At 37.2% G+C, this 26,344-nt stretch overlaps 1 protein-coding gene across 2 annotated transcripts in view; it reads right to left on the bottom strand.

The window, feature by feature from the left end:
* The window catches only part of VEPH1 (ventricular zone expressed PH domain containing 1), a 216,420-nt gene that overhangs the window by 24,700 nt on the left and 165,376 nt on the right, over positions 1-26,344 (bottom strand). For both annotated transcript variants that reach the window (XM_012739772.2, XM_012739770.3), the window contains exon 12: positions 5,377-5,494. In XM_012739772.2, the coding sequence (XP_012595226.1) occupies positions 5,377-5,494 (118 nt within the window). The remainder of the gene's footprint in view (positions 1-5,376; positions 5,495-26,344) is intronic.

The raw sequence follows: 26,344 nt of genomic DNA, 5'->3' as shown, positions 1-26,344 counted from the left end.
GCATAAGGCCTGTCAGATACTCTTACCCCATGTTAAGATAAGATTGTTGACCCAATACGGAAAGGCAGAAAGAATAGGAAAATGTTGCTCAATGAAAAATGTAAGTTAACCCCTGGTGGGGGGTGTTAGATTACTGGTCTTAGCTTGTTTCTCGTTAAGGCTTACAACTTATTAGCGAGTTTACCATGGGCTCTTGTGTGTATGTGCATATTGACACATTTTAGTGTGTTAAAATTGGGTTTCCATAACATGTTGAAACCTTGTACACACCAACAATTTATTTTTATGAAAGCTTATTTTCCAACATATGCTAGCTATTTCAAGGGTTCAGTTCAGTTAGGCTTCTTTTTTTTTAATTTTGAGAAAGTGTTACATTTTTTAAAGTTAGATTTTAAAGTTGTATTTCAAAACAAATCCTATTTTCTTCCATAATTATCTTATCACTTATGTGATTCATGAATTACCCTATCATCCATCTATTTTCCAAATACTTATTAAACACTACTATGTGCCAGGAACTGGGTAGGGCATACAAAGATGAATAATCTGTGGTTCTTCCTCCTGTACTGTCTGGTGGGGGAGATTGATGGCCACATGCCATAGGCAGTATGGAAGTGGGGGCAGGGGACAGAAAGGACGGATGGAGGAGAGGAATTTATTCTGCTTGGGAGTAGTGTGTATGTGTGTGTGCATATATGTGTGTGGGGGGGGGTACGGCGGCGGGGGGAAGAGAGAGAGAGAGAATGAGTGTGTGTGGGAAGTTTAACAGAGAAAGGAATGCCCATGCCATGGAGGCATACAGCAGGAAGATGGAAGATGGGGAGAAGGGGAAAAGGGGAAAAGGAAGAAGGTTTCAGGATAATAAATCATCTGAGTTAATAAGTGCATACTTACTTTGTCATTGAGTAATTCAAAGTGTCTTTGAACAAAAAGCTGGGGTTCAATTTTATGTAATCAACACCTAACAGTACAGAAACGTGAAGAACATGAAGTTATCTTACAGCAAGCGTTGCATTGTTTTGAGTACTCTACCGACATGTAGTCTGTGCTAAGAGGGAAGACAAACCCACCATTGCATAAATCCAAGAAAGAAAATGGATTTTCTTTCATCAGTTCTAAATTTCTATGAGAGTTTACACTAAAATTAAATGGAAAAGTTTGTATTAATGGACTCACAGGGCTATTTGTGGCCTTACAGGTTGGGTCCTTTCAGAGGTCCTTTAGCCTGTTTTCATGTTGGCATCTGGAGCAGAAAGTCATCAGGCCCACATGAAGAGTGCCCCTCAAAGGAGAGCCACAACTGCTGGTACCAGTCGTTTCTACTGTCTGAAGAAAATCTGATAGAGGAGGCCTTTTTCATACAATCATTTTGAAACCATCCCTATTCGCTCATGTTATATAATGGGCATCATGTTCTTATAATAATGTTTAAAATAAAAAATGTTTAAAATCAAATTCTAAAGAGGAATCATAATAAAAGTTTGCATGAAAAAATTCATTTTCTTTCAGAACCTAAGGAGACCTCCTACTGATGATCACATTCAAATACTAAATATCAGTGACTAAGAGAGTAATCACATGGGATTCTCAGATTTATAGAGGAGTACATGAGTGCCAAAACTCTAAGTTGTTTTTGGAGGGTGTAAGAACAAAGGCATCCCATGTGTCTCGAGAATAAGAGTGAAAGTCACGACCTAGTTCTTCCTCTTACTTTTAAAAAAATGTGACTGAGTAGAAAGCCAGATGTGTTCCAGGACGGACCAGCTGACTAACTCTTACTGTTAACATGCACTATGCAGTTCCAAGACTCAAGGGCAACTGATAAAGGGGATTTGTTTGGTTTTCCAGAAATAAGTTCTGCTCTGTTAAATCTACTTGCTCAATCTCTATTTTCTCACTCATGTGGAGTAATGGGATTTGCAATAAACACCACAATGCAAGTCTCTGAGGATTATTGAGTTATTAAAGTGATTTTCTAATCTTATACTCTGTACTTTTATAAAATGATTATCAGAAACTGAATCAGCAATAGGAGGGATTGAAAATAGCTTCTACTATAATCATTTCCTGTAAGTAATAACTTCCCACATGTTATCATACCGAAGTCTCTGCTCTTCTTTAAGTATAATAAGTCATTGAAGATCACTTCTAAAAAATTAAACCTGCCTCTAGGTATTTATCATATATTGTAGCATTATGGAATTATTATTATTGGAATTTCCAATATTCCATATCCTTAACTTGGATTTGCCCAATAGATTGAAATTTTCAGGTTTTAGAATCAACCTGTCTGAATTAAAATCCTTATTCCATCGCTGGGTAGCTGTGTGATCTTGGGAAAATTACTTAATCTCTCTTTTTCCATTTCCTCATCTGTAAAATGGAGTTAAAATGGTGACAAAAATGAGAAAAATGCATGTAAATGTCAGCATATATGCTGAGATCAATTTAGAATTTAGAATGATAAATGCTAGCAATTATAATCATTTCAGGGCCTCTACACTATTATAGCATATTATTTCCTCTGTCTTTATCTGTATTTAATTAGATAAAAATATTTTATTAATCACCAGACATAAAGTTCTTGTGAATTTCTGTGTGTTGATGGTGAAGTTGGTGGGAAGATGGTAATGAGACTTTTACCTGAAGAGGGAAATGTATGTGAGGTGACTATGTAAGTCAGAGGATGTGATGTCAATTTCTAAAGTAGTCCCATGGCTTACCCTGTATACTGTTCGGTAGTATTTTATATTTTGGATGTCTTTCCTGATGTCTAATTTAAATTCTCTAATTGCTTCATGTTTCTTCCTCATTCACAGAGCTACTGGCAAGTAGTTTGTAAAAAATATTCAAATAAGAAATAGCACTGACCTCCATTTACCAGATTAAAAATGCATTGAGTATGGTCTAATGACATATTTGATATTATTGGCACATAATCACAATCTTGAAACAACACATTTTAATATTTCAGGAACATTTGACTTTGCCATTTCTAAATATTATTCATTCATTCATTCATTCACTCAACGAATATTTGTAATATGCTAAAAACATACAACGTAGTATGGTAGATTTTCTCATATGCCTTCTGGCCCTAACTGGACTGTGAATCCCTTTCACAGCAGAGACGTTGTACCTAATTCATATTTTTATTCCAAGGGTCAACCTGCAGAAGCCACTCAACCAATGTAACAAACATGCATTGCATAAATGAAAAATGGGATTGCAAACACTATGCTATCTCTGTATAACCAATAAAGTATTTATTCCTATGTCTTGATCATCTTTAAGCTTTGAATTTAAGCAGAACATGAATGCAAATACCATATCCATGAATAACATATTTGGCAGCAGTATTATGTTAGACATTTCACTTAGATTAAACATATAATTTATATGCTCACATAAAAAAAGAAGATGAAATCAACAACCTACATAAACTTTTCAAGAAGTCAAGGTGTTTTAGTGAAAAAAAAAAAACAGTTTAAAACAGGATTTCTCTCAAACTCAAATACCCTTTCATGTAGTAAAAGGAAATGAACGGAGAAATCCAAACCCACTGAAGTCTTCAGGGCCAAACATTTTGATGCAATATGTTCTGCTATAAAATGTTTGGCCTTGTTTGAATTTTTTGTTGCTATATATCCTCAGTCTACATCTAACTATGAGAAACACAAATAAGAAAGAGTGAATGTGCAAAATGTACTTTTTAAGTGCATAGCAGTGAATTTGAGAAAACATATATTAAAGGAACATTTCGTGTTTTCAGCTTTTAGCCCCTTTTCCGAAGCCTTCCTCAGCCCGATATGATTAAATATTTATTGAACTAAAGACTCAGCTTACTTGGAGTGAAAACTCTTAAGGGCCTCTCAGAGCCACCTAAGATAAGTACCTTATTTCACTAGCTGGCAAATAAAGTTCTTTTATGCTCTTTTTCATACGTGAAATAAGGTCTAATTAGAAAGTTTTATAAAGGAGACAGTCAATTCCCCAATTCCTTATTTGCTTGAATTACTTTTCTAAAATTGGGGTGTTCACTCTGGCACCAGCTCAATCCAGACTCTGTAATCAGCCAACAATCTGTGCCTCACAAAGGCTGGCATCCTAACTGCCAGTTTCTGCCATCCACACCTTTTCCGTGGGGTAATACATTTTAATTGGTACTTCTCCGTGAGCCCCTCACATCTCCATCTGGCCAAACAAACACACTTTTTCAATTCAGCCTCAACATCTTGGCGGTTAACAAGAGGATACACTTCCCACAATAGGTAATCTTTAAGATGTATAAAAACCTAAAATTAAAGGCCCAGGTACAGGTGGTATAATCAATGGCTTTCTAGAGGATGGCTCATCTACAGAGTGGCTTTGTGTTTAGCAGTGTTTAACACTGCTCCCTTGGTCTAAACTGCAGTTCCCAAGCAGTGGCAGCATTGAGAACTCTCTCCTCTCAGAGGACAAATTAGTGATGAAATATTTCATTTCCAATGACAGCATAAACTTTTTAGATACAGGCTTCTTATCTATCTATTTCCACTGGTCAGATTGTGCCAAGTGTAACCAGGAGGCAGAATGGTGAAATGGTTAGAAGCATGGGCTCTCAGGTTGGGTACAAATCCCGCTGCTGTTAACTTATTACCAGTGTGATCTTGGGCAGTTACCAAATGTTTCTGTGCCTCAATTTCCCCATCAGTAAAACAGAGATAATATCACTGCTTTCCTCATAAGATTATTGCAAAGATTGACTAAATGAGATAAGGTATCTTATGTGTTTAACATAGGACTTGGCTCATATTCACTAACAATTACTATTTTTGGCAAGGTCTGTAGACCAAATTCCTTGAGTAGCAGAAAGGAAGGGGATGGGTAAATAACCAGCCACGTGGTTATTTATCAAATAATTCCTTACTCTTTAAATGTTTTCCTTTTTGCACAGTTCAATCATGAAGCAGCAGATTAGGTATGACTATGAGACATTATGGTCCATGTGCTCATTCACTCATTTAGTATGGTCTCATTTCTTTGAAGCTCTGGAACACCCCTTGACAGAATGCTTATTTTTTTCTAACCCTCAGGGTCATTTGGGTGAAATGCAGAATGCTTTTAGGGAAAAATGGCCCAAATTGCTTTCTTGATAACCACATAGAGGTAAGGGATTGTTTCTGTCTCCCTTCCAGCATCTTCCCTTTCTCTCCTGACCACTTTGGTGAGATGCCTTTCTCAGCATGAAGCAGAGGAGATCAGGCACAACCCTGCATGTTATTACAACTTAGGATGTTTATGCAAGAGGAAGGCCCACTAGAACAGCAGGACTCGCAGATCCCTGTAAATCCGAGGGACACAGATGGTTTTTAGCAGCAAGTGGGGTTCTCTCACCAGTTGCTTTTTCAGGGTTGTTGCACATGAAGCATTGCCATGCTCCTGCCGTTTCGCTGAAGCCAAACACGTCAAAGAACCTCACTTCTTCCAGATGGAGCTGTACCTGGTCCAGATCCTGTTTCAGGAACACAATGCACAAGCAACATAAGCTGATCTGCCTGCTACATAGCATTCTAAAACTGGAAAAAGGGGATGGGGACTCAGGATGGCCAATGCTCAATCTCAATACGAAGGACCAAGAGGGAGCATTAAAAACAACTTCTCTTGGTCAGTCTTGGAAAAAAGCAGTCTGCTCAATCCCTTCCATGGGAGTACTCATAAGTGCAGAGGGAGTGAGCAGGGGCTCCAGAGCCGAGGGTTGGGGGTGGGGGTGCTGGGGTGTCAGAATCTGAAGTGGCCCAAAATATTCTTGCATCTAGCAGCAGCTAAAAAGGAGGGATATCTAAATGGCAGTGTGGCTAAAAGAAATGCTGTTCGGGGATTTGTCTTTTATTTATGCTTTATATGCAATTAGGAACCAGTTATCCATATAAAAATATCATTTTTATTAGGTTGGTTTCATAGGGAGCTGATGGAAAATATGGGAGTGGGCTTAATCTCTTAGCCCTTGGCTCCAGCACTGTTTTAGTTTTATGCTTTATCTTAAAAGTATATGCAAATTTTGCATGCTATTCCTCAATATAGCTGTATTGGTTTTAATGGAAGATAATGCCTTACATTATTTATAAGTAAATTAGTTAACTTTTTTCCTCCAAATAGGTAAGTAGAATTGACATACCAAGAAGACTGTCCATGTTTTATGCACCCTGTGGCACTCTGCCAATGTGCTCTTGTTTAAGAGGCAGAGGAGAGAGGTTCCACTAGACTGTATGTGGATGGAAAACTATTAGCCTAACCAAATTAAATAGCTATACTGTCCTCCTGAGGCTTTCCTATTATGTAAATGACTTGTATCCTTTGGTACAGAGTGGCCAGAGCTGCACTCTTAAAAGATTACTCCTCCTAAGAGGGGTTTAATGTTCTCACTAGTCTTGCATGTGCCCAGCGGACTTACGTGTTTGTCCTCTGTTCAGCTGTGGTTTTATTTCCTTTCTTCTGGCCTACATGCTCTTATCTTCACTACCTATAGTAACAGTTCTTAGTATTCTCAAGAGCCAAGTAGTGTAGGCACTGTTTGCACTGCTTATAATGGATCTAAATAGAGAACGGTCAAGTGGCTTCCCAGACCTGTACCAAAGCTCCTCACTCCCAGTTCTACATTTTTTGACAGAGGGGAGAAGTACGTCCGACTATAAGATCCTTATGTATCCAGAAACATAAATACTTCATTCACAGTTGTACCCCCAGAGCCTAGTCTCGCATCAGGAATGGATTAACATCATTGTTTTGCAAGCCCAGTGCAAAGCCTGTTTTTTCAACAAACTATATGACAATTTTTTTTTTTTTTGAGACAGAGTCTCACTCTGTTGCCCAGGCTAGAGTAAGTGCAGTGGCGTCAGCCTAGCTCACAGCAACCTCAAACTCCTGGGCTCAAGCGATCCTACTGCCTCAGCCTCCCTAGTAGCTGGGACTACAGGCATGTGCCACCATGCCCAGCTAATTTTTTTTCTCTCTCTATATATATATTAGTTGGCCAATTAATTTCTTCCTATTTTTAGTAGAGGCAGGGTCTCACTCTTACTCAGGGTGGTTTCGAATTCCTGACCTTGAGTGATCCACCTGCCTCAGCCTCCCAGAGTGCTAGGTTTACAGGCGTGAGCCACAGCACCTGGCCTAAAATTTAAAGGGAATTCTTTTTAGAGAATATTTACACCCCCTGGAACATAAACACAGTGAGGACAGGAATTTTGTCCTACAGGAATTTTGTTTGTTGTGTTGGCCACTGTAACCTTAGCACCTAAAAATGCCCTGTCGCATAGCAAGCACTAAATAAATCTTTGTGGAATAATGAAAGGTGTATACTGGGACTAGAAATAAATAGTTTTCATTATCCTTTATTAAGACTATTATGACTTGTGTTCTAGGATTGGACACTTTGGATGCTCAACATGCTGAATACAGCATTCTGGGTTACTAATATTTTAAACCACATTATGAGCATTCCAATAGGCACTGTATATATAGGAAGGTTGTTTAACAAAAGTAATTTTGAATATGTACAATGGAGATAAAAGAGACTTTTTAAAAAAATGCATGTTCCCCAAGATAAAGACTGAAGAAGCACTGGGGAGTTTGTAGGTTCCAAAGGATGAACTCCATATTAAAATTTATGGGGAAAAAGCAGATGTTCATAAATATCAGTTTCAAAACTGCTAAGTCTCTGAAGTCTGTATTTGGCCATTGGCATGCAGATCACTTCTTTGTTTTCCACACAATTAAGGATCAATTTTTCATTCACCACAAACACTACTAGCAAACAAAGTACTTAAAATAATACTTAGGGGTTCCTCTATTTTTTTGTTGTTGTTCTGAGACCAGAAATACCCAGGTTGTTGCCTATAATCCACACTTGTCTTAGCAAAAAGTTACTTAAAAAGTTTAAGACAGATGGCAAGCTATATCCCAGTGTTCAAGCTCTGAAGCCAAAAGCAGGCTTTCCTCTTCAGAGGATTTAGGTGTTGTGCAAAGGGAACTGAGTGAAGAAGATACATGGTAGTTCTATGAACTCTTAAAGTTGGTAATAACAGCCAACTTTGAATAGAGAGAAAGATGAAACACATATAGTTTCAAATATCTGTGGAAAATCAAAGCAAAATAAATTGCAAAGCAAGCAAACACAAACCACCAACCAGTGATACCTACATTTTTTAGAATTTTGACCTCTTAAATGAGCTTAAGGTCATTATTTCTCTCTCCTACTTATCTTCTTTGCCCTTTTAGGTTCTATAGCTTCCCCAGGCCTTGCCCAAGAGTTGCTATATGGTTTCTTTCTTTCTTTTTTTTTTTTTTAAATAAGAAAACAAAATCAGTTTGTTTACAGAATTATAAACTTCCTTTAAGACAACTAGACTCTGGAAGAGTGGTAAAAATAATTTATATCTAACTCTAACTCACTCCCTAAGCATTTCAGTTCTGATGAGATTATGGCAAACAGACAGTAGGTGACCTCCCAATAACTTTCACCTCCTGATGTTCATCTGTTTGTATAATCCCTTCCCCTTGAGTGCAGGAGGGACCTCTGACTTGTTTCTAACCAAGAATATGTCAAAGGTGATGGGATGTCAATCCCATTATTACACACACACACACACACACACACACACACACCACACACACACCCCATCTTGCTAGCAGATGCATAGGGAGCCTTTTCTGCTGGCCTTGAAGAGGCAGGTTGCCATATTATGAACTGCAGGGAACTATGGGTGGCCTCTGGGACCTAAAGACAACCTTCCACTGATAGCCAGTAAGCAAATAAGGCCTTCAGTTCTACAACAGCAAATAAATGATTTCTGCCAACAACCTGAGTGAGTTTGAAAGCAGACCCTTCTCATTTTAACCTCTAAATGAGAACACAAACCTTGACGGTAGTCGTGTGAGCCATACTTTGACGGTAGTCGTGTGAGACCTTGGGTGGGATACCCAGCTAGGTCACAACTGTAGTCCTGACCCTCTGAAACTTCGATATAATAAATATGTGTTGTTCTAAGTTGCTAGATTTGTGATGATTTGTTATGCAGCATTGAAAACTACTACAGGGATTGTGCCATGAAGAAGAAGGGAAAGTGACACCCTGTCAGCCAATTCTCAGAGAAAATGATGATTCTACTTAGAGGAGTCACATTCTCCTAACTATATTCCAAATCATGCCTTAGTAAAATTTGAAGAATATTGAAGCTCAAATAATTTCCATTGACTTAATAAAAGACATATAATCCATAGTAGGCATGCACTAAGAAGGATTTTCCTGACAAGCATCATTTAGTTCAAGAAGGTTAAAAGTCACTGGAGGGAAAATGATATTTTTAAACAGTTGGTTAAATGAATGTTTCTTCAGTTTTAGAAAAAAATCATTAATGAGAGCAAGAATTTGGAAAGTTATATAAAAAATCTAAGTCAGGCAGCACAGAAAGATGAGAGGATATTTAAAAGATTATTTTGCTATCAAATGACAGCATGAGTCAACGCCAATGGATTCTGTAAAAGTGCATAGTGGCCTCTGGGTGTTATAGCATGGTCCACCTACTGAGAGAAGGTAATGTGAAGTAATTTTCCAGAAATCAGTGAAAGCGTACATCTGGAAGAACTTTGGGTTTTGGTGCATTTAAATTGTGTCCTAAAGCTATTTGTGTATAGATACAAAACAGGATTGCCTTATGTTCTCTGTGTGCCTATGGTTAATACGATCACTCTAGGCATATATTTCAAGTGTGTTTTAAGACATAGAAACAAGATTTTAAAAAAATCACCAATATTTTCACATAATAATAAAGAATTTATGTCTTTATCATTATTTCTAGTGCACATACTCTAACTATATGGAATCCAGGGTGTGAAATAAATCTATTGAGGGAATATAACTAACAGCTCATCTTTATATTGTCTTAGATTGTATAGGCATAGTGTCTTGTAAAAAATGAGGTATGTTGAATGAACTGGCAAGGAGACTTAAAAGAATATCCATGCTATAATTCAATTTTTATGTGTTTCAATTTCTAAAAAGTATTTCTATTGAACTCAGTTTATAATGCTTGCATTCATAGCACTTGGTGTCAGGAACCATGGATAAGGAGATGAAGGAGACACAGTCTTGCATTCCAAGGAAGGAAGAAGCTGATTCACTGGGTCTACAGGACTCCTCACAGACTAAAATGGAAATGCACTTTCACTAGGGCATGGTGTGATTAGTATTAAGCTTCTTCTGGTGTGACTCTTTGGCCTTCAACTGGATTAAAGCTCTTTAGCATGAAGACTGACTTCTTTCTTATCTTGTAGCTTCTGAAAACACTTAGTATAGACTTTGACCATAGTAAATGTTCAGTGAATTATTATACTAATTGAGGCACATAGATTTTATCTCTAATTTATATCAATAGTGGCATTTATGTTTTTAAGACCATTAAGACTTTCTAGAATACTTTTAGTTTTTAATAATATACCTGCATCTGTATGGGTATTATAAGAATTCATTTTCATTCAATTTTATTTAACAAGTTTTTAGAATAAAATGCTAATAATTAAAGAAGAATGTTTGTCTGAATCCATAGATATAGCATGTCGACTGCTTGTTCTCAAGAGGCTCAGTTCTCAAGAGCCTGCTTTCTTGCTTGTTAGCTCTCTGTTGACATTAGCATCAGGAATCCCTGGGAAACTTGTTACAAACATCAGATACAGGTCTCACTCCTGGAAGCCTAACATGAGTTTGTGGTGGAGCCTAGGCATCTGCATTCCTCAACAAGCTCCTCAAAGTTATTCTGATGTGCACTGACTGGAAAATTAATCCTATACCCTTGGGAACAGACATGGGATGGCTGACCTGTGTCCGTCGATTGGTATTTGAGGAATTTGTCAATCTCCATGTGCATATGCTCATTCTTTTCTATGATGGTTAGGTTTCATATGACAAAATGTATAGTCCGGTCACAAGAGCAAAGTTTTTACTTTTGAAAATCAGAGATGTTATTATTCCAAATTGTGCAATATGAAAATAAAAGATGAGGCGTGAAAATCAATCTTGTTGGGCCTAATTTGAAAGTTGACAGAAGGCTGGGGTGTGGGGGGAGACAGGTGGGTTTCATGTGGGATACAGACTATAAGCAGAGGCAGCAAGGGTGCTGGCATGAAAGAACTATCACTATAGAGCCTTAAATAGACTTAACTTTCTATTTTTGAGTTCCTGTGTATGGGGAAGATCTGAATTCCTTTTTGGCAATTTGTGGCAATTCTGACATGGGTCTTATTCCTACAAGTGGCTGGAACCAAGCACTCATGGTGTTTGATTCATTTCAGAAAGAAGTTCTGAAGAACACTTTCCTTTAAACACTAACAAATATGATAGAATATTTGATTTCATTGAAAAGTCAAATTTTCACACTCACCTAAAAATCATGAAAAAATAATGTGACTGCAGAACATTAGTAGTTAACATGACAAGAGTTTAAATAAAACAGTTTATGAGACTGGGAAAGATGGCTCAAGCTTGTAATCCTAGCACTTTGGGGGGCTGTATAGGAGGATATCTGGTTCTCATTGTGTTGCCCCAGGGCTGACAAATGAGGCAAAAGAGAGCTTTAGAGGTGACTTGCTGTAAGTAAAAAATAATAATCTGCTATGCTCCAGAAACCTTGCCTGTATGAGACATTAAAATCTAACATTATTTATATCCTTAACTTCCTATTATTCACTTTCCAATTTATATTCCCATCAGCAGAGCATAAGGATTTTTTCCCCCACATTATAATGGGAGGCCTATCAAGGCTCTGAATCTTCTGGAAGAATTACTATCCAACACCCTTTCTTAAGTGGGAAATAGGCTTTGCTTTTGTTGACCCTCAGTATACTGGTCTGATTGGATCAGGAGCTTGCAGCAATTTCCAATGACTTCTTAAATGATTGTTTCTTAGGCCATGAGAAAAAATCAATGACACTTCTATAGAAATCATTCTATTTTTCTCCATCTTTATTGCCTTTGCTAGTGAGAACATTCCAGACTCTAGGAATCAGACCAGCATTTTTAGGTATAATTATTTTAATACACTAATGCATGTCAACATTTGGCCAAGATCTAGTTTTAAGAATTATCATTTTGTTTACGTTTACTACTTGGAATCATTACAGAGGGGATACAACTGATTCTCCCGTAGACTTACAGAGAAGGCAGTACTTTCCATGACATTGGAATTTTAGATGTCTCCATTCAGGCATTTAACAAGAGCAGAGAGTTAAGCACTGGTGAAATAATAGTGGTAGAGGAAGAAGTGATAAGTTGACCTACCCCTTAGCAGAGAAGTAGATAAAGTAAATTATGATCTATTTATACAATGGAAAAATTTACAGATGCTAAAATGAATGAGCTAGCTCTAAGTATATGAATAGAAATTTTTTTTAAAACACAATATTAAGTGCAGAAAGCACATTGCAAAAGATATATGCAATATAATAACATTTAGGTAAAAATTTAAAACAATAGTACAAAAACATTCATGGAAATAATACACACCATCCTCAGGAGGGTTCTTGCAACAGTTTTGTTCTTTTTGTAAAGGGAAACATTTGAAGCAAATATGGAAGAAATGTTAACATCTCTTCTGTCTTGTGGTGGGAATGGGTATCATATTTCTGGACTTTTTTGAATTTATGAGCTATTTCATAATTTAATAAAAATAGAAGTGAGGCAGAGAACACAGTTCAGTGAAGCAAAGAGGCTGGGAGGGGTTAGAATCTGTGAGGTAGAAGGTTCTGCATGTTGTGTGTGGGGTGGTCCTTGGTACCCCTCAAATCCCCTGTAGAGAAGTCTCCTTGTTTGTCCTGTGTGACGCTGGACTTGGTGGTGAAAATCATTAAAGGACCATGTCTTTCTATTGATTTTTACACTTAATCTTGTTAGAGAGCTCAATGTTAGAGTTTCTTTTAATCTTGCTCTTCCAACTTGGAGACAAAGAATCAAGCATGAAATACAAAGTGTTTGAAACATGTCCTATTTTGCTTTAGAAAGCAAAACAAAGCAGGCTAACACCAGGTTCTACTAATGTATTAGGGAAGTATTACAGAATGAGTTAAATGACAGAGGCGATACTCAGAAATAAGATACTTCCTGGCAAGTGGTAGCTATGAAGAACATAGGTTTTGGAGCCAGAAAGTTTGAGCCCTGCCAATGTCATTCATTAGCAGTTCTTGGGAAAATACCTTAATTTTTCAGTCCTTCCAAAGTACCCCTCAAATTGTAAATTTACTGCGATCCCTAAGCAGGGATCCCCTGCAGGGCATTGTCCCTACAATCAATTCATGGATAATCACACTACTTTGTAAACTGTAGAGAAATAATAAAAAAGTAGTCATAATGATGATGATTTGAATTAAGCAAGACAAGAAGTTCCTTTTTATGTGTATAAAATATAGTGGGTTTTTTTGGTCTCTGAGCTATATAAATATATGTAAATCTTTCTGAAATGAATGATTTGTTTAAGAAACACTGATGATAGGTGCCCGAAAAACATATTTAGTTTTCTAAAATCAAGTAACATACTTATCTGTCTGTTTTTGTTAGTTTGTTGACAAACCTAGGAGAAATGGATGTAATTAGGTGCAAACATAGAAAGATGCAATGCAACATGAACATTTCAAAGGGGAGGAATTACATGTGCACGTTTGATGGGGCCATAATGAGATGTACACATAGAAATGCATGTAGAAATGTTCACGGGTAGTGGTGTAATGAGATGCATAAATGGATGGGTTTAATGATAAAGGCATTGGGGGGGTGTAATGTGATTTATAAATGGGAGCATTAAATGGGGAGGGTGGAAAGTGCAGGTTGTGACAAGAAGCAGAACGAATACAGTAGTAAGCATGAATGGAAGAGCTAATAACGTGTGCATGATGAGGATGTAATGAGATGAAAACAGGATGACATAATGAAGTTCACAGATGGAGAGGTATAATGAGCTGTGTAGAAAGGAGGGAATAATGACAAGCATAAAAGGAAGGATTTAATACTAGGAATAAAGAAAAAAGCACAGGAAGATGTGAGCACTGAAGGGAGGAACAGAAAAAAAGGGACATTGGTAAAGGGATGGGGAATAACAAGGTGGGTCAATGGAGCACTCTAATGAGATGCTAGAATGAAAAGGTGCAATGATGTGCACCCATTTAGGGAATCATTAGGCACACGCATAAGAGGATAATGAGGTACAAGGCCTGATCAGACACAGACCACAGCATTCGGTTCTTACTGAGGAGGTGAAAAATGGAAAAAATTCAGAGCAGAGTCACAAAGGCATCTAAATCCAGACAGAAGACTACTAAAGAGGTAATTTAACCACAGTCTTGAAGTTTATGAAATGATAGTTCTATAGCTGCTGTTTATAAGGTATGTATGCCAGGTACCCTGCTAGCTGTTGAACTAAATGTATCATCTTGTTTTACTTTCCTAACAATCCTATGAGGGAGGCAGATTTGTTACTAGTTTATAGATGAGGAAATCAAGCTGCATTGAGACTAACCGATTGGCCCAGGTTCTCTGAGCTTGTCGATGGTGGGCATGTGACTCAAGCTAAATAAGCTGGATTCCAATCGTCTTTGCTCTGTTTTTGGTGTTTTCTTAGAGTAGGCCATGGGACCTCCTGCCCCAGAACTACAAGGGTCACTTGTCAAAGATGCAGAGTCACAGGCCTACCCCATTTGCAAGATCTGCAGAGGCCCCAGGAGCTTGCATTTTTAACAAGCTCCCTAGGGACCTTCGTGTGCACCAAGGTCTGGGAACTACTCAGCGGAACCAGGGCTAGAGTGGAGGCGATGCAGTGCTGCCCTCAGCTCTGGTGACAGGTCACAAGGAAAACATGAGGAATGTAGCATGAGGAATTTGGATTGGCTACAAGGGGGACTGTCTATTAGCAGAAGGAATTACCTGCAATGAGGCATTATTTAGCAGAATGTTTTTTTTAAGTCTCCTTTCCCTCAGATTGGTCTTCAATAGGAACCCAAAATTATATTGAACAGATGATAAAAATGCAAAAATGTATTGAAAATAGTTAGATCCTAGAAAATATTTGCTTACTGAATTAAAAAAAAGTCACTCCATATTCCTATAATCTCCAAGGGGAAGAGGATATTGTGTCCATATAACCAAAAGTTTGCCAATACATACGTGACTCTCAGGGTTCTAAAATTAAACAAAAACGGTGCCACTGCCTGTTCTCTTTCTCCATATATTTAGTGCTTAGATATCTAAATGAATATGATTTTTTAGGTAAAACCAATATTTTATATTTTGAAATGAACATTAAGCTTGGATGACTACTTACATTTTAGTGGCACAGCCTCTGCTCAAACCTTTGCAGAAGTCTCTTTTGAAATTGTTTTCAGAGTGTATTTGTGAGCCACACAGGAAAACAAAGTTCATTACTTTAGTGAAACACAGCTCTTCACTTGGAAACATTTTTCAGCTTGAGCAGTCTTCTTTTATAATATACCTGTGCCCAGATAAATTTGGGGCTATTTATGAAGATAAAACTCTCTCTAAAAAGATGAAATCTGGCCGGGCCGCAGTGGCTCAAGCCTATAATCCTAGCACTCAGGGAGACCGAGGCAGGCGGATTGCTTGAGGTCAGGAGTTCAAAACCAGCCTGAGCAAGAGCAAGACCCCGTCTCTACTATAAATAGAAAGAAATTAATTGGCCAACTAATATATATAGAAAAAATGAGCCGGGCGTGGTGGCGCATGCCTGTAGTCCCAGCTACTCGGAGGCTGAGGCAGGAGGATCGCTTGAGCCCAGGAGACAGAGGTTGCTGTGAGCTAGGCTGATGCCACGGCACTCTAGCCTGGGCAACAAAGTGAGACTCTGTCTCAACAACAACAACAACAACAAAAAGATGCAACCTTTGTCATGACTGAGAATAAATAGTCACAAAACATTTACGGAGTCGCTGCTCTGCCTCAGGCCCCGGCCAGTGCTGGCGATGCAGACATGAATGGGAAGGCCCTGATCCCACAGTCTATGGGAGGCACAAAGATGTTAAGATCAAACTGTTCTGTGGTTGGGTTTGCCGACTGCTTTCTCAACATATGCATGAAAGGTTATGGGAACGTGGCCGAGGGGATCATTCATTTTGTTTGGAAGGGGCCTTGCTGAGGAACTGCAACACAACAGCACTTGCCACTGTTCACTGAGCTCTTACTGAATGCCAGACACTGCTCCAATGAGTTTTCAGGTATCACGGCTTTTATATATCATAACATCCCTGTGCAGTGGGTACTATTATTTTCTGCACTTGGCAGGTAAAGAAGAAGAGGCACAGAAGAGTTGGATCAGAGAGCTAGTAAGTCAGTCATGCAGGCAGGATTCAAACCCAGATCCTGAGTCTCTAACTACCACACTTTTGTGTGGCATGAAAAGAGGTGCCACTTATTCTGACAGCTTAGTGTCCGGGGTTTGTGGCATTCACACAATATTCATGATAGCAGCAAGGGGGCGGGGAAAGATTTTACTCATGCACTGAATATTTAAGAAATGAACCTAACTGCTATTAGATTAGAACAGACATTTCAGAGGTACGCATACCTCTGTTCCCCCAGGAATAGAGTTATTTCGTTAACTATTTTCTAAAGATTTTTTTAAAATTTCCTTGACTGATGTAGAACATCTGGCTGACTGTGAAGGAATGTTCATGACGGTAGTAAAATTTACATGGCTTATTATAGGATAGTCTGGTTCGTGAAACATGAAGGGAATACAATACATATGACAAACCAGGATTTCAACTAAACTGAGAAAACATTTCTATGCCAATTTAAATTTGTTTAAAAAAGGCATATGTACAGCATAAGTACAGTGTATGTGGTTGGTGGCTAGGGAGGTATGAATAGTGCATATTAATTAGCCAAGTATAAGGGTAATAACTTTCTATGAAGGACAAGAAGATTTTTTAACAAAGGACTATAAAACAACAGACCAGTGTATAACAACGAAATCTGTGTTTTTAATGGTGACTAGAACTGTCACTTAAGTTCAATGTGTTTACAAAATCACATGCAATTACTTAACGTAATGAGTTGTGTATACAGAATTATTTAAATTCGTGGCCCTGATGTATAGCTGTTAAGGGAAAGAAAGGAATCCAAATGAAAGTAAAGATGATATTTAGGGCAGTGAAGTTTAGAATTTGGCTGGACTTCCAAACTCAGTGGTCCTAAAGCATCAATAAAAGTCATGCTTGTAAAAGTTTTAAAGGCCATGTCATTTCTCTCAAGAACTCTTCACCTGTGAACCTTTTCTCTTGTGTTAGTCACATTAATCACAGATGAACTATTATGTGGCTACGTTGGGGGAGTGTGAGTCTACTGATACTACCTAAAAAATCATCTTGTGCTTAAGCTGGAACTCTCCTGGCGTTACCTGGCATTGCAAGCCTTATCCACAGAACACGCTGTAAACACAACCGTGGTCAATTAACCTCATCTCACCCCTGGGGCTCTTGTCTGTCTACTTAACCTTGGCCAGCTGCGTGGTGGATGCTCTTGTGCTGTTGTTTCAAGGGGAACAGTAGAGTGTGTGTTGGGGCTGAAAGGAGAAGCGGAGGGTTCCTGTGAAAAGAAACTGCACAAATCCATCATCCTCTTCACTCGGAAAATAACTGTTTTTTTCTGGGCTCTGAAGACCATCTTTCTGTTTCCCAAACTGGTTTTCCTATGTGCAGATGCTTCCTTTTCAGCATTTGAAATTTTTTCTTTTGGTCTGCATCTTTGTCCTCCATCCATTCAAACACAGATTGCCCCCATCTTGAAATCTTTCACCATTTCATTACCACTCAACCAAAAGACAAGAATCCAAGCCCAGATGAACTCCATCACAGCCCCTGATAGCTGATCACGCTGGAGAAAATCAGACTCCTATTTAACTTCAGATCTATAACCTCAGGCCTCAGATGGATGCTCCTCACTGCCTGACAGCCCTCTGTATTTCTCTAGGAAGCTCATGGTTCCTTTATCTGAGGCTTTCTTTTCAGACCTTCTCTTTCCTCAAATTTTCCACCTTCCACCCCGCTCTCTTCTGTTATTGGTGAGGCTGATGGCTTCACTTCTTATTTCACTGAAAAATTTGAAAAGCCATCAAAAAACACACTCATCTTTCTACCAGCAAATCTGTGGATTGACCTGGCACTACATCCATCACCTTTTCTCTCACCTGCCTGTCAGTCTCATCTTCTCTACTGCGTCACTCAAACAATTCATAAGTGTGCTCTGAAGGCTTCGTTTTTTAACCAACTCCACACTCCCTCTACTTACCAACCACTCAGTACCAAACTTCTTAGAACAGGTCTCCTTATATGCTATGCTTCTTACTTTCTTCTCTCCTTCTTTTTCTCCATCTAGTCCTGTCTAGACCTTGCCCTTAAGACTCCATTAAAACTGTTCTTTCGAGTTGCCCAACTGAATGGACACTTATCTTGATCTGGCTGCTGAATTCCATACAATTTCTTTCTCTCTCCTTCTTGGACACTCTTTTGGTATCTGTGACTTCTACACTTCCTGAGTTTCTTTTGTCTGTCAGCTGCTCTCTGGACTCAGTCCTGAACTGGGCCCTTTTCTTCTCTATACTATCTTCCCAGATGGCTTCAGCCTTCCTATGGTTTCATCACCTGTGTGCTGCTGAGACCCTCACCTGTATTTCCGGCCTAAGTCACTTTACATTTGGATATCCAACTGCCTGCAGGACAACTCCATGGGCACATCTCACAGGCACTTGGAACTTAGGCTGTCTGAAAGCCTTGCTTCCCAGCCCTTCCCTCACCTATTTGCCCATCCCCAGAGTTAATTTTCTCCCAGTTTTACATGCTGTAATAAATGGTATCCCCATGCCAGAAACTTGGCATCAGCAAGGTCCATTCTCCACTTTCCCTCACTGTCACACACCATCATTTGCTTGTTATGTCATTTTACCTCCAATTTTATATTGAATGCATCATTTATTTCTATCCCTAACAGGACCATCCACGTTCAAGGCACTCTCTTCCCTCACATATATTGAAAACTTATGTCTCACCACCCCCAAATTCTTATGTGGAAGTCTTGGGCATTTGGGAGGTGATTAGGTCTTGGAGATGGAGCCCTCATACGTGGGATTAGTGCCCTTCCAAAAGAGGTTCAAGAAAGACCCCTTCTCCCTTTCACTATGTGAAGACATAGAAAGTAGGTGCCATTTATGAGCCAGGAAGTGGGCCCTCACCAGATACAAAATCTGCCTTGATCTTAGACTTCCCAGCCTACAGAACTCTGAAAAATAAATTTCTGTTGGTTATAAGCTACCCAGTTAATGGTATTTTGTTATAGCAGCCCAAATCAACTAAGACACTGGATAATGTCTGCTGTTCAAAACTCTACAGTCTTCCCATACACTGCAATAAAATCTAAGCTCCTTGCCACGGTTTATAAGGCTGGGAGTGAATTCTCCCTGACTAACTGTCCAGTCTTTACTCTCAGCTTTGTTCATTGGCTCTACTCTGATCCTTTCACTTCTTCCAATGCTCCGAAAGGGCGGGTGTGCTCACTGCTGGTTGTATGTGATGTAGTAGAAAGAAAATATTAGAATTTTTGCTTTTATTTTTCATCTCATCCTTTAAAAATTCTATTTTTGAATATGTTTTATAATGAAAAATCAATTGTGTAAAATAATACACATATATAGTTCATAAATAAATAAATATGCACATATTTAAAGCACTTATTCAAATTTTTTTTGATAGAATGTATGCTTTACATTTGGAGGAGAATGCTCTAATATGCCAAGGTTTTTCCTTTTCTTATCCTTCCTTTTTTGTTTTGTTTTTTTGGTTTAAAGGCCTTTGCACAAATTGTTCTCTTTGCCAGGAAAACTCATCTGACCTCTATTTGCTCAGAGAAGGGTTCCTCGACCATCTAACAAATGCTTACTATCTTTAGACATTTTATTTTTTAATAGTATTTATCAGTGTGGAATTTTGTATTTGTTTCTTGGTATATTGATTTCTTCCATCAGAGCAGGCACTATAATTGTTTATGTCTAGTCTCTGCACAGTGGTTGGCATAGAGCACACATTCATAAAAAAATATTTTTGACTGAATGAATTACTTAGAGTCATATTTACCATGATTTCACTGTGATTTTCTTTGGTCTCCTCCATGTTATTGCTTGTGTGATTTTTCTTACATGGAACTATTTTTCTTTTTGTCTTCTAAAAGAAACCCAAACTGTGTAATTTCCACCCTCTTTCCAACTAGCTCTCTCCCCGAGCAAAGAGTACCCCAGACATTTGCATCTGCATCCACACTGCATCCTCAATCTGCTCTCCTAAACCCCTGGCCTCCACTTCCTACTATGATTTGCAGTGTCCATGTAGATTCCCCTTAATCACTGGATTAACCCCTTGGTCTGGCTTTTTTTGTAGACTTTTATTCACACCTTCTTTTTATCTCTTTACGGCACTTTTGCTATTTAGATACTGCCTGTCGGATTGTCCTGGTTCTGAGCTCATAGCCTAAAAGCCTAGAAGCCCCCATGCCCATCTGGTTTTCTAAAATCCCCACCTCGCTCCTATCAAGCTTGCTCTGAAAAGAAGATTCTCTCAAACATTGATTCACATTGTTCTCCCTGAAGGCTGACCTTGCACAGCACTTGTCATTTCCATTACATATGTAGACTGAAGTCTCTCATAAGACTTTGAATTGTTATATCCTGTGTATAATAAGCCCACTTTTTATTTACTTATTTATGCATTTATTTATTCAAGCACATTAACACTTTAACTCAAAACACTAAATCTAAGCCTTTGGGAGTATCGTAAGGTCTCCTTGTATTCCACCCAGAATTGGTGCTTCAGTTTTATTTATGCCTCGTCACTTCAGCCAATTACCCTGGGAACTGTCAAATGTGTTTGTAGCAATGTGGACTGAGAACAAATCTCCAAATGTTAGCCAGATGGGGCACATTTTATTTCAGCAGAAAATTTAATTTAACTTTTTTTGTTTCCATAATGGGCATAGTTTTGAGACCTCATTTCTATGGCATATGGAATTTTCCCATGCTTTGGGAACTGGAACATGTGTGTCAATAAAGGCATTTTCTCTCTCAAGTTCTGGCCCTTTAGCCATCCCCCAATCAACTTTGTCAGCTGTCTGGTCCTCTGATAATCAGAGCACCTTTCCCTCTAACAGGCTGGGCAGCACATGCACCGAATGGAATTATTAATAATAATCTCTAGTTGCTCCATGGAGTTCCTTCTCCTCATTTCGTCAATAAATCAACTGGCTTTCCATCCACTTTTTAAAATCCTTATTTTATAATGGAAATTGATTATCTTAGAATGGAATTTTCTTTACGTAAACTGCTCATTTACATAATGTAATATAACTTAAAGTAATATTTTTTTCCTTGATTATAAAAGAAATACATAGAGAAAAATTAGAAAATGCTAATCCCATCAGCCAGAGCTAACCACTGTTAACATTTTGGTATATTTTCTTTTGGTTGTTTTAATAGACAATCTTCCAAATAATATTCTTTATATAAAATAATTTTATATCCTGAAATATGTAGTATTTACCATAAGTATGGTTCATGTTATTAAACATATCTCATAAACATGATTTTTCATGGTTTTAAATATTCTTCTATATGGATGTATAATAATTTCATTCTCCCATCTTTAGACATTGCATTTACAAATCACTCTGTAATACTTAAATTTTGTACACATTTCAGATTATTTCTTTAGAACAGATTCCTGGAAATGAAATCACTGTGTGAAAGGATATGAACATTTTTAAGACTCTTGACCTGCATTGCTAAATTGCTTTTTAGAAATGTTGAAATAATTTACACTCCAACTAGAAATGCATGAGAGTGTCTAAACCCTCTTGCTGTAGCCAGTACTGATTATATATTTTTAAAAATGGGTTAAATGGAAAAACAAGCACCACATATATTCACCAGCAAACTGGTATTAACTGAGCAGCATCTAGGTGGACACATAGGTACTATAGTAATAGGATATTGGGCAGGTAGGATGGGGGAGGGGGACAGGTATATACATACATAATGAGTGAGATGTGCACCATCTGGGGGATGGTCATGCTGGAAACTCAGACTTATGGGGGGAGGGGAGGAAAGGGCATATATTGAAACCTTAAAATTTGTACCCCCATAATATGCCGAAATAAAAAAAATAAAATAAAATGGGTTAAAAGAGTGACTTGTTATTGTAACTTTGACTACTTTAACCACTAATGAGGTTGAATACTTTTCCTAGACTGAATCTCCTCTGAGTATTTGCTCATGTTCTTGGCCCATTGATTATTGATTTGCATGAACTTATAGTAGTATCTTAAGGATAATTAAACCTTGTAATCATGCTTGTTGCAAATATTTTCATTTTAAATTACTGTATATGACAGGTTTTGATCTTTATAAACTATATATTTTTATATAGGCAAATCTACCAATTCTCTACTCTGTGACATTACTTAAAGGTTTAATTAAATTTAAAAAAGAAAGAAAGCAAATTATGTACATAGGATAACGTAACAAATACCACATACTTGCCAGTCAAACTTAATAAATGCTGATATTTTGTTTCTGATTATTTAAAAATAAAATTACAGATGAAATTGACATATTCTTAATTTCTTTCCTGAGTAACATTTCCTCCTTCATTTTCCCATTTTTTTCTTACCCAAAGGCAATCCCATCATGAATTTGGTGTGATTTTAAATATGGTGTATTTTTATCACCCATAAATAATGCCTAACATTGCTTGATGTTTTTAAAATTTTATGTAATAAAATTTATGCTATCATAGTATTCATATCATAGTTTTACAGCTGGCTTATTAAAGCTCAATATTATTATATTTTCAAGATGTATCTCATGCTATTACATATAGGTCTAATTGAGTCACTTTTACTGCCTGTATGGCATGACTATATCACAGCATTTTTCTCCATTCCTCTACTGACAGATATTTATATTGTTCCTCATTTTTTGCTGCAAACAGTGCTGCCATTAATGTATCTGTACATGTTTCCTGGTGCATGTATTAAGAGTTTCATCTAGAAATAGAATTGCAGGACAATAGGGGACATGAATATATAATATAACCAGCAGTTGCCAGATTGCTCTGTACAGAAAACTATAAATGGAAATTTGTCTTAAAGTTTGTCTAGGATAGAACATTTTTGTGTGTTATAATTCGAAACTTCCTTGTGCTTAAGCATTTTTCTGATAAGCTTTAAATAGAATTAAGACTTCCGGAAAGCTAGTTACTCTTCCATTTTGACAGTCAGCTAGCTGTCATTCATGAGTCTAATTAATGATTATATATATTTTTTCTTAAATAGTCTTTTTTTTTTTTTTGACACAGAGTCTTGCTTTGTTGCCCAGGCTAGAGTGAGTGCCATGGTGTCAGCCTAGCTCACAGCAACCTTAAACTCCTGGGCTCAAGCAATCCTTTTGCCTCAGCCTCCTGAGTAGCTGGGATGACAGGCATGCACCACCATGCCTGTTAATTTTTTCTATATATATCAGTTGGCCAATTCATTTCTTTCTATTTATGGTAGAGATGGGGTCTCGCTCTTGCTCAGGCTGGTTTCAAACTCCTGACCTCGAGCAATCCACCCGCCTCGGCCTCCCAGAGTGCTAAGATTACTTAAATAGTTTTTTTCTAAGTACGTATACGTGTTTTATTTCCATCAATAGTGTATGAACATTCCCATTTTTCTCACAACTTTGCCAAGACTTGTCACAATTTTTTGTTCTTGCCAGTCTGCGTTGTAAAATGGTATAACATTTTAAAAAATTTAAATCAATTACTTCAATGATTTTTAGTGAATCTGAACATCTTGTTCCATGTGTTTTGGCTATTTCAGTTTTCTATTCAGTGAATTTTCTGTTCATGTTTTTTTTTCATTTTTCTCGTGGGGTGTCTCTTCCTTGTTGATTTGTAGATTTTTGTGTCCATTGTACATATTTTGAATACTTTCTTCCAGCTTGTGCTTGTCTCTCACTTTGTTACAGTGTTTTGTCATATAGAAAATAAAGCTTTTTGTGTAGTCACATTTATTTGTATTTCCTTTATGATTTCTGCTTATCTTTGTTTTAAAACCTTTCTTATCCTGAGGTCATAAAGACAACCTTTGATGTTTCCTTCTAATTATTGTAAGGTTTCATTGGTTACATTTAGGTCTTTGGTATATGTGGAGTTAATTGATCTATATAATGTCAGAGAGGGATCTACTTTTATATTTCCAGTCTGGAAAGTCACAGGATCTCCAGTAAAATGTTAAATGTTGAAAGTGATAATAGGTGTCCTTGTCTAATTTGTAATTATGCCTTTACATTTTTTCTATATGTATAAAGTTAACTCTAGGGTTTTAATAGTATTCTCTTTTTTTGTAGGTTTTTTAAAAAGGATTTAACTTGTTTTATATATAAACAATTATGTATAAAAACAATTATGCATAAAAAAAGGATTTTCTTTTAAAGAAATATGTTTATTCCCCTGGCCCCAGCCTCCCAAGTAGCTAGGACTACAGGTGCACATCACCACACCTGGCTAATTTTTAAAAAAGTTTTTCATAGAAACAGGGTCTCCCTGTGTTGCCTAGGCTGGTCTTCAATTCCTGAGCTCAAGGAATCTTCCCTCCTTGGCCTCTCAAAGTTCTAGGATTATAGAGCCAGTGAGCCACTGGGCCAGGCCTAACCAATTATATACACACAGTAACTGATTATATGTATATATTCGTGTTGGTTTCTGGACTAGTCTGTTCCATTTACCTGTATGTTAATTCTTTCCATAAAAGTGGAATGATTTAATAATTATAGGAATGCTCTCTTTTATTTTATTTTCTTTCAAAAATTTTCAAATTAGTATCATATATCTTGCCTTCTGGCTATATTTTACTGTCACTTCATAAAGTATCAAAAATCATCCTGCTAGAATTTAAATTGGAACTCAGTTAACCTGTTAATTAACTTAGGAAGTACTAATGTCTTTGTAATATTTGTTATTCCCAATCAGGAACCTGGTGTGTTACTATGCTTATTCAAGTCTTATTTCTCTTTCATGGCTCTGCAACTTTGAGAAAATTAATTTTTCTTTTACTTAGTGTGCCCATTTGTGAAATGGGAATAATAATGTTATCTGTCTCATAGTGTTGTTGTTGAAATTAAGTGAAATAATTGATATTAAAAGGACAGTAATTGGGACATTTTAAGTGCCCAGTAAACTATTATTCTTATTAATTCTAATAGTTTCTTTTTATTCTAATATTATCTGAAAGTAATGTTGACTTTATTTTCTTACTTCAAGAAGTATACTCCTTATTTCTATCTTGTATTCTATTTGTTCAACATGGCACTATTATTATTCTAAAACACCCAGTATGAGCCAGGCAGGCTCTGTCAATATCCTGAATTCTATAATGAACAAGACAGACAGGATCCTTGTTCTCATGGAGCTTATATTCTCATGTTAGCTAATGCTTTTGAGCAATACTAAATTATAAAGATTAGATTGGGTATTCTTCTTTTATTTGAGTATTTAATAAAAAAATTAAGTAGTTCACCATTAAGCACAATTTTTATTTTGTTAGAAGACAAATATTTATCATTCTAAGAAAACATCTTCCCACTACTAGCTAGTAGTAGTGCTAATTCATTTTATTTAGACAACAGGTTATCATTGAGTGTCAATCGTATGCTAGGTAATGCTCTGGGTGCTGTGTGTACACTGACAAGCATATGTTCTCATGGAAAAATCAGTCTAATTAGGGACACAGACATTAATATAATTTTAATATAGACTGTGTTGTTAAAATGGTTGTTAGATTTGATCAAACGTCATTTAAATATCTAGAGATGATAACATTTTTTCTTATTTGAACTATTGAATCGATGCATTGTCTAATATTAAAACTGTTCTTATATTTTTGTAACTTAAAAATATTACAGCATTATATTACATAAGAATTTTCACACTTTGACCCCTGTGTGGGGTTGATACATAGTTTGCAAGTGGTAATTTGATTGAATTTTATACTGAAAATTCATGTTTGAAATTTGTAGAATGTTTTCTGATAATGTTGGTCTGAACAAATTATTATAGAAAAGTATAATAATGAGTACAGTTGTTATTCAGGTTTGTCCTTCTACCTCCACTCTGAGCCTATCTTAATGCATCTATCACAGATTTTGAATTTGTGCTATTTGAGTACGGAGAGAGAGTGCCCTGCTGGCTAGGAATCAGAATATTAGCTAACATTGATGGTCACATTTAT

Source organism: Microcebus murinus, chromosome 1 (genome assembly GCF_040939455.1).
Source record: "Microcebus murinus isolate Inina chromosome 1, M.murinus_Inina_mat1.0, whole genome shotgun sequence".
Classification (NCBI taxonomy): Eukaryota; Metazoa; Chordata; class Mammalia; order Primates; family Cheirogaleidae; genus Microcebus; species Microcebus murinus.
Note: the sequence above shows the minus strand (reverse complement) of the source record. Positions and strands in the feature narration are given on the sequence as shown.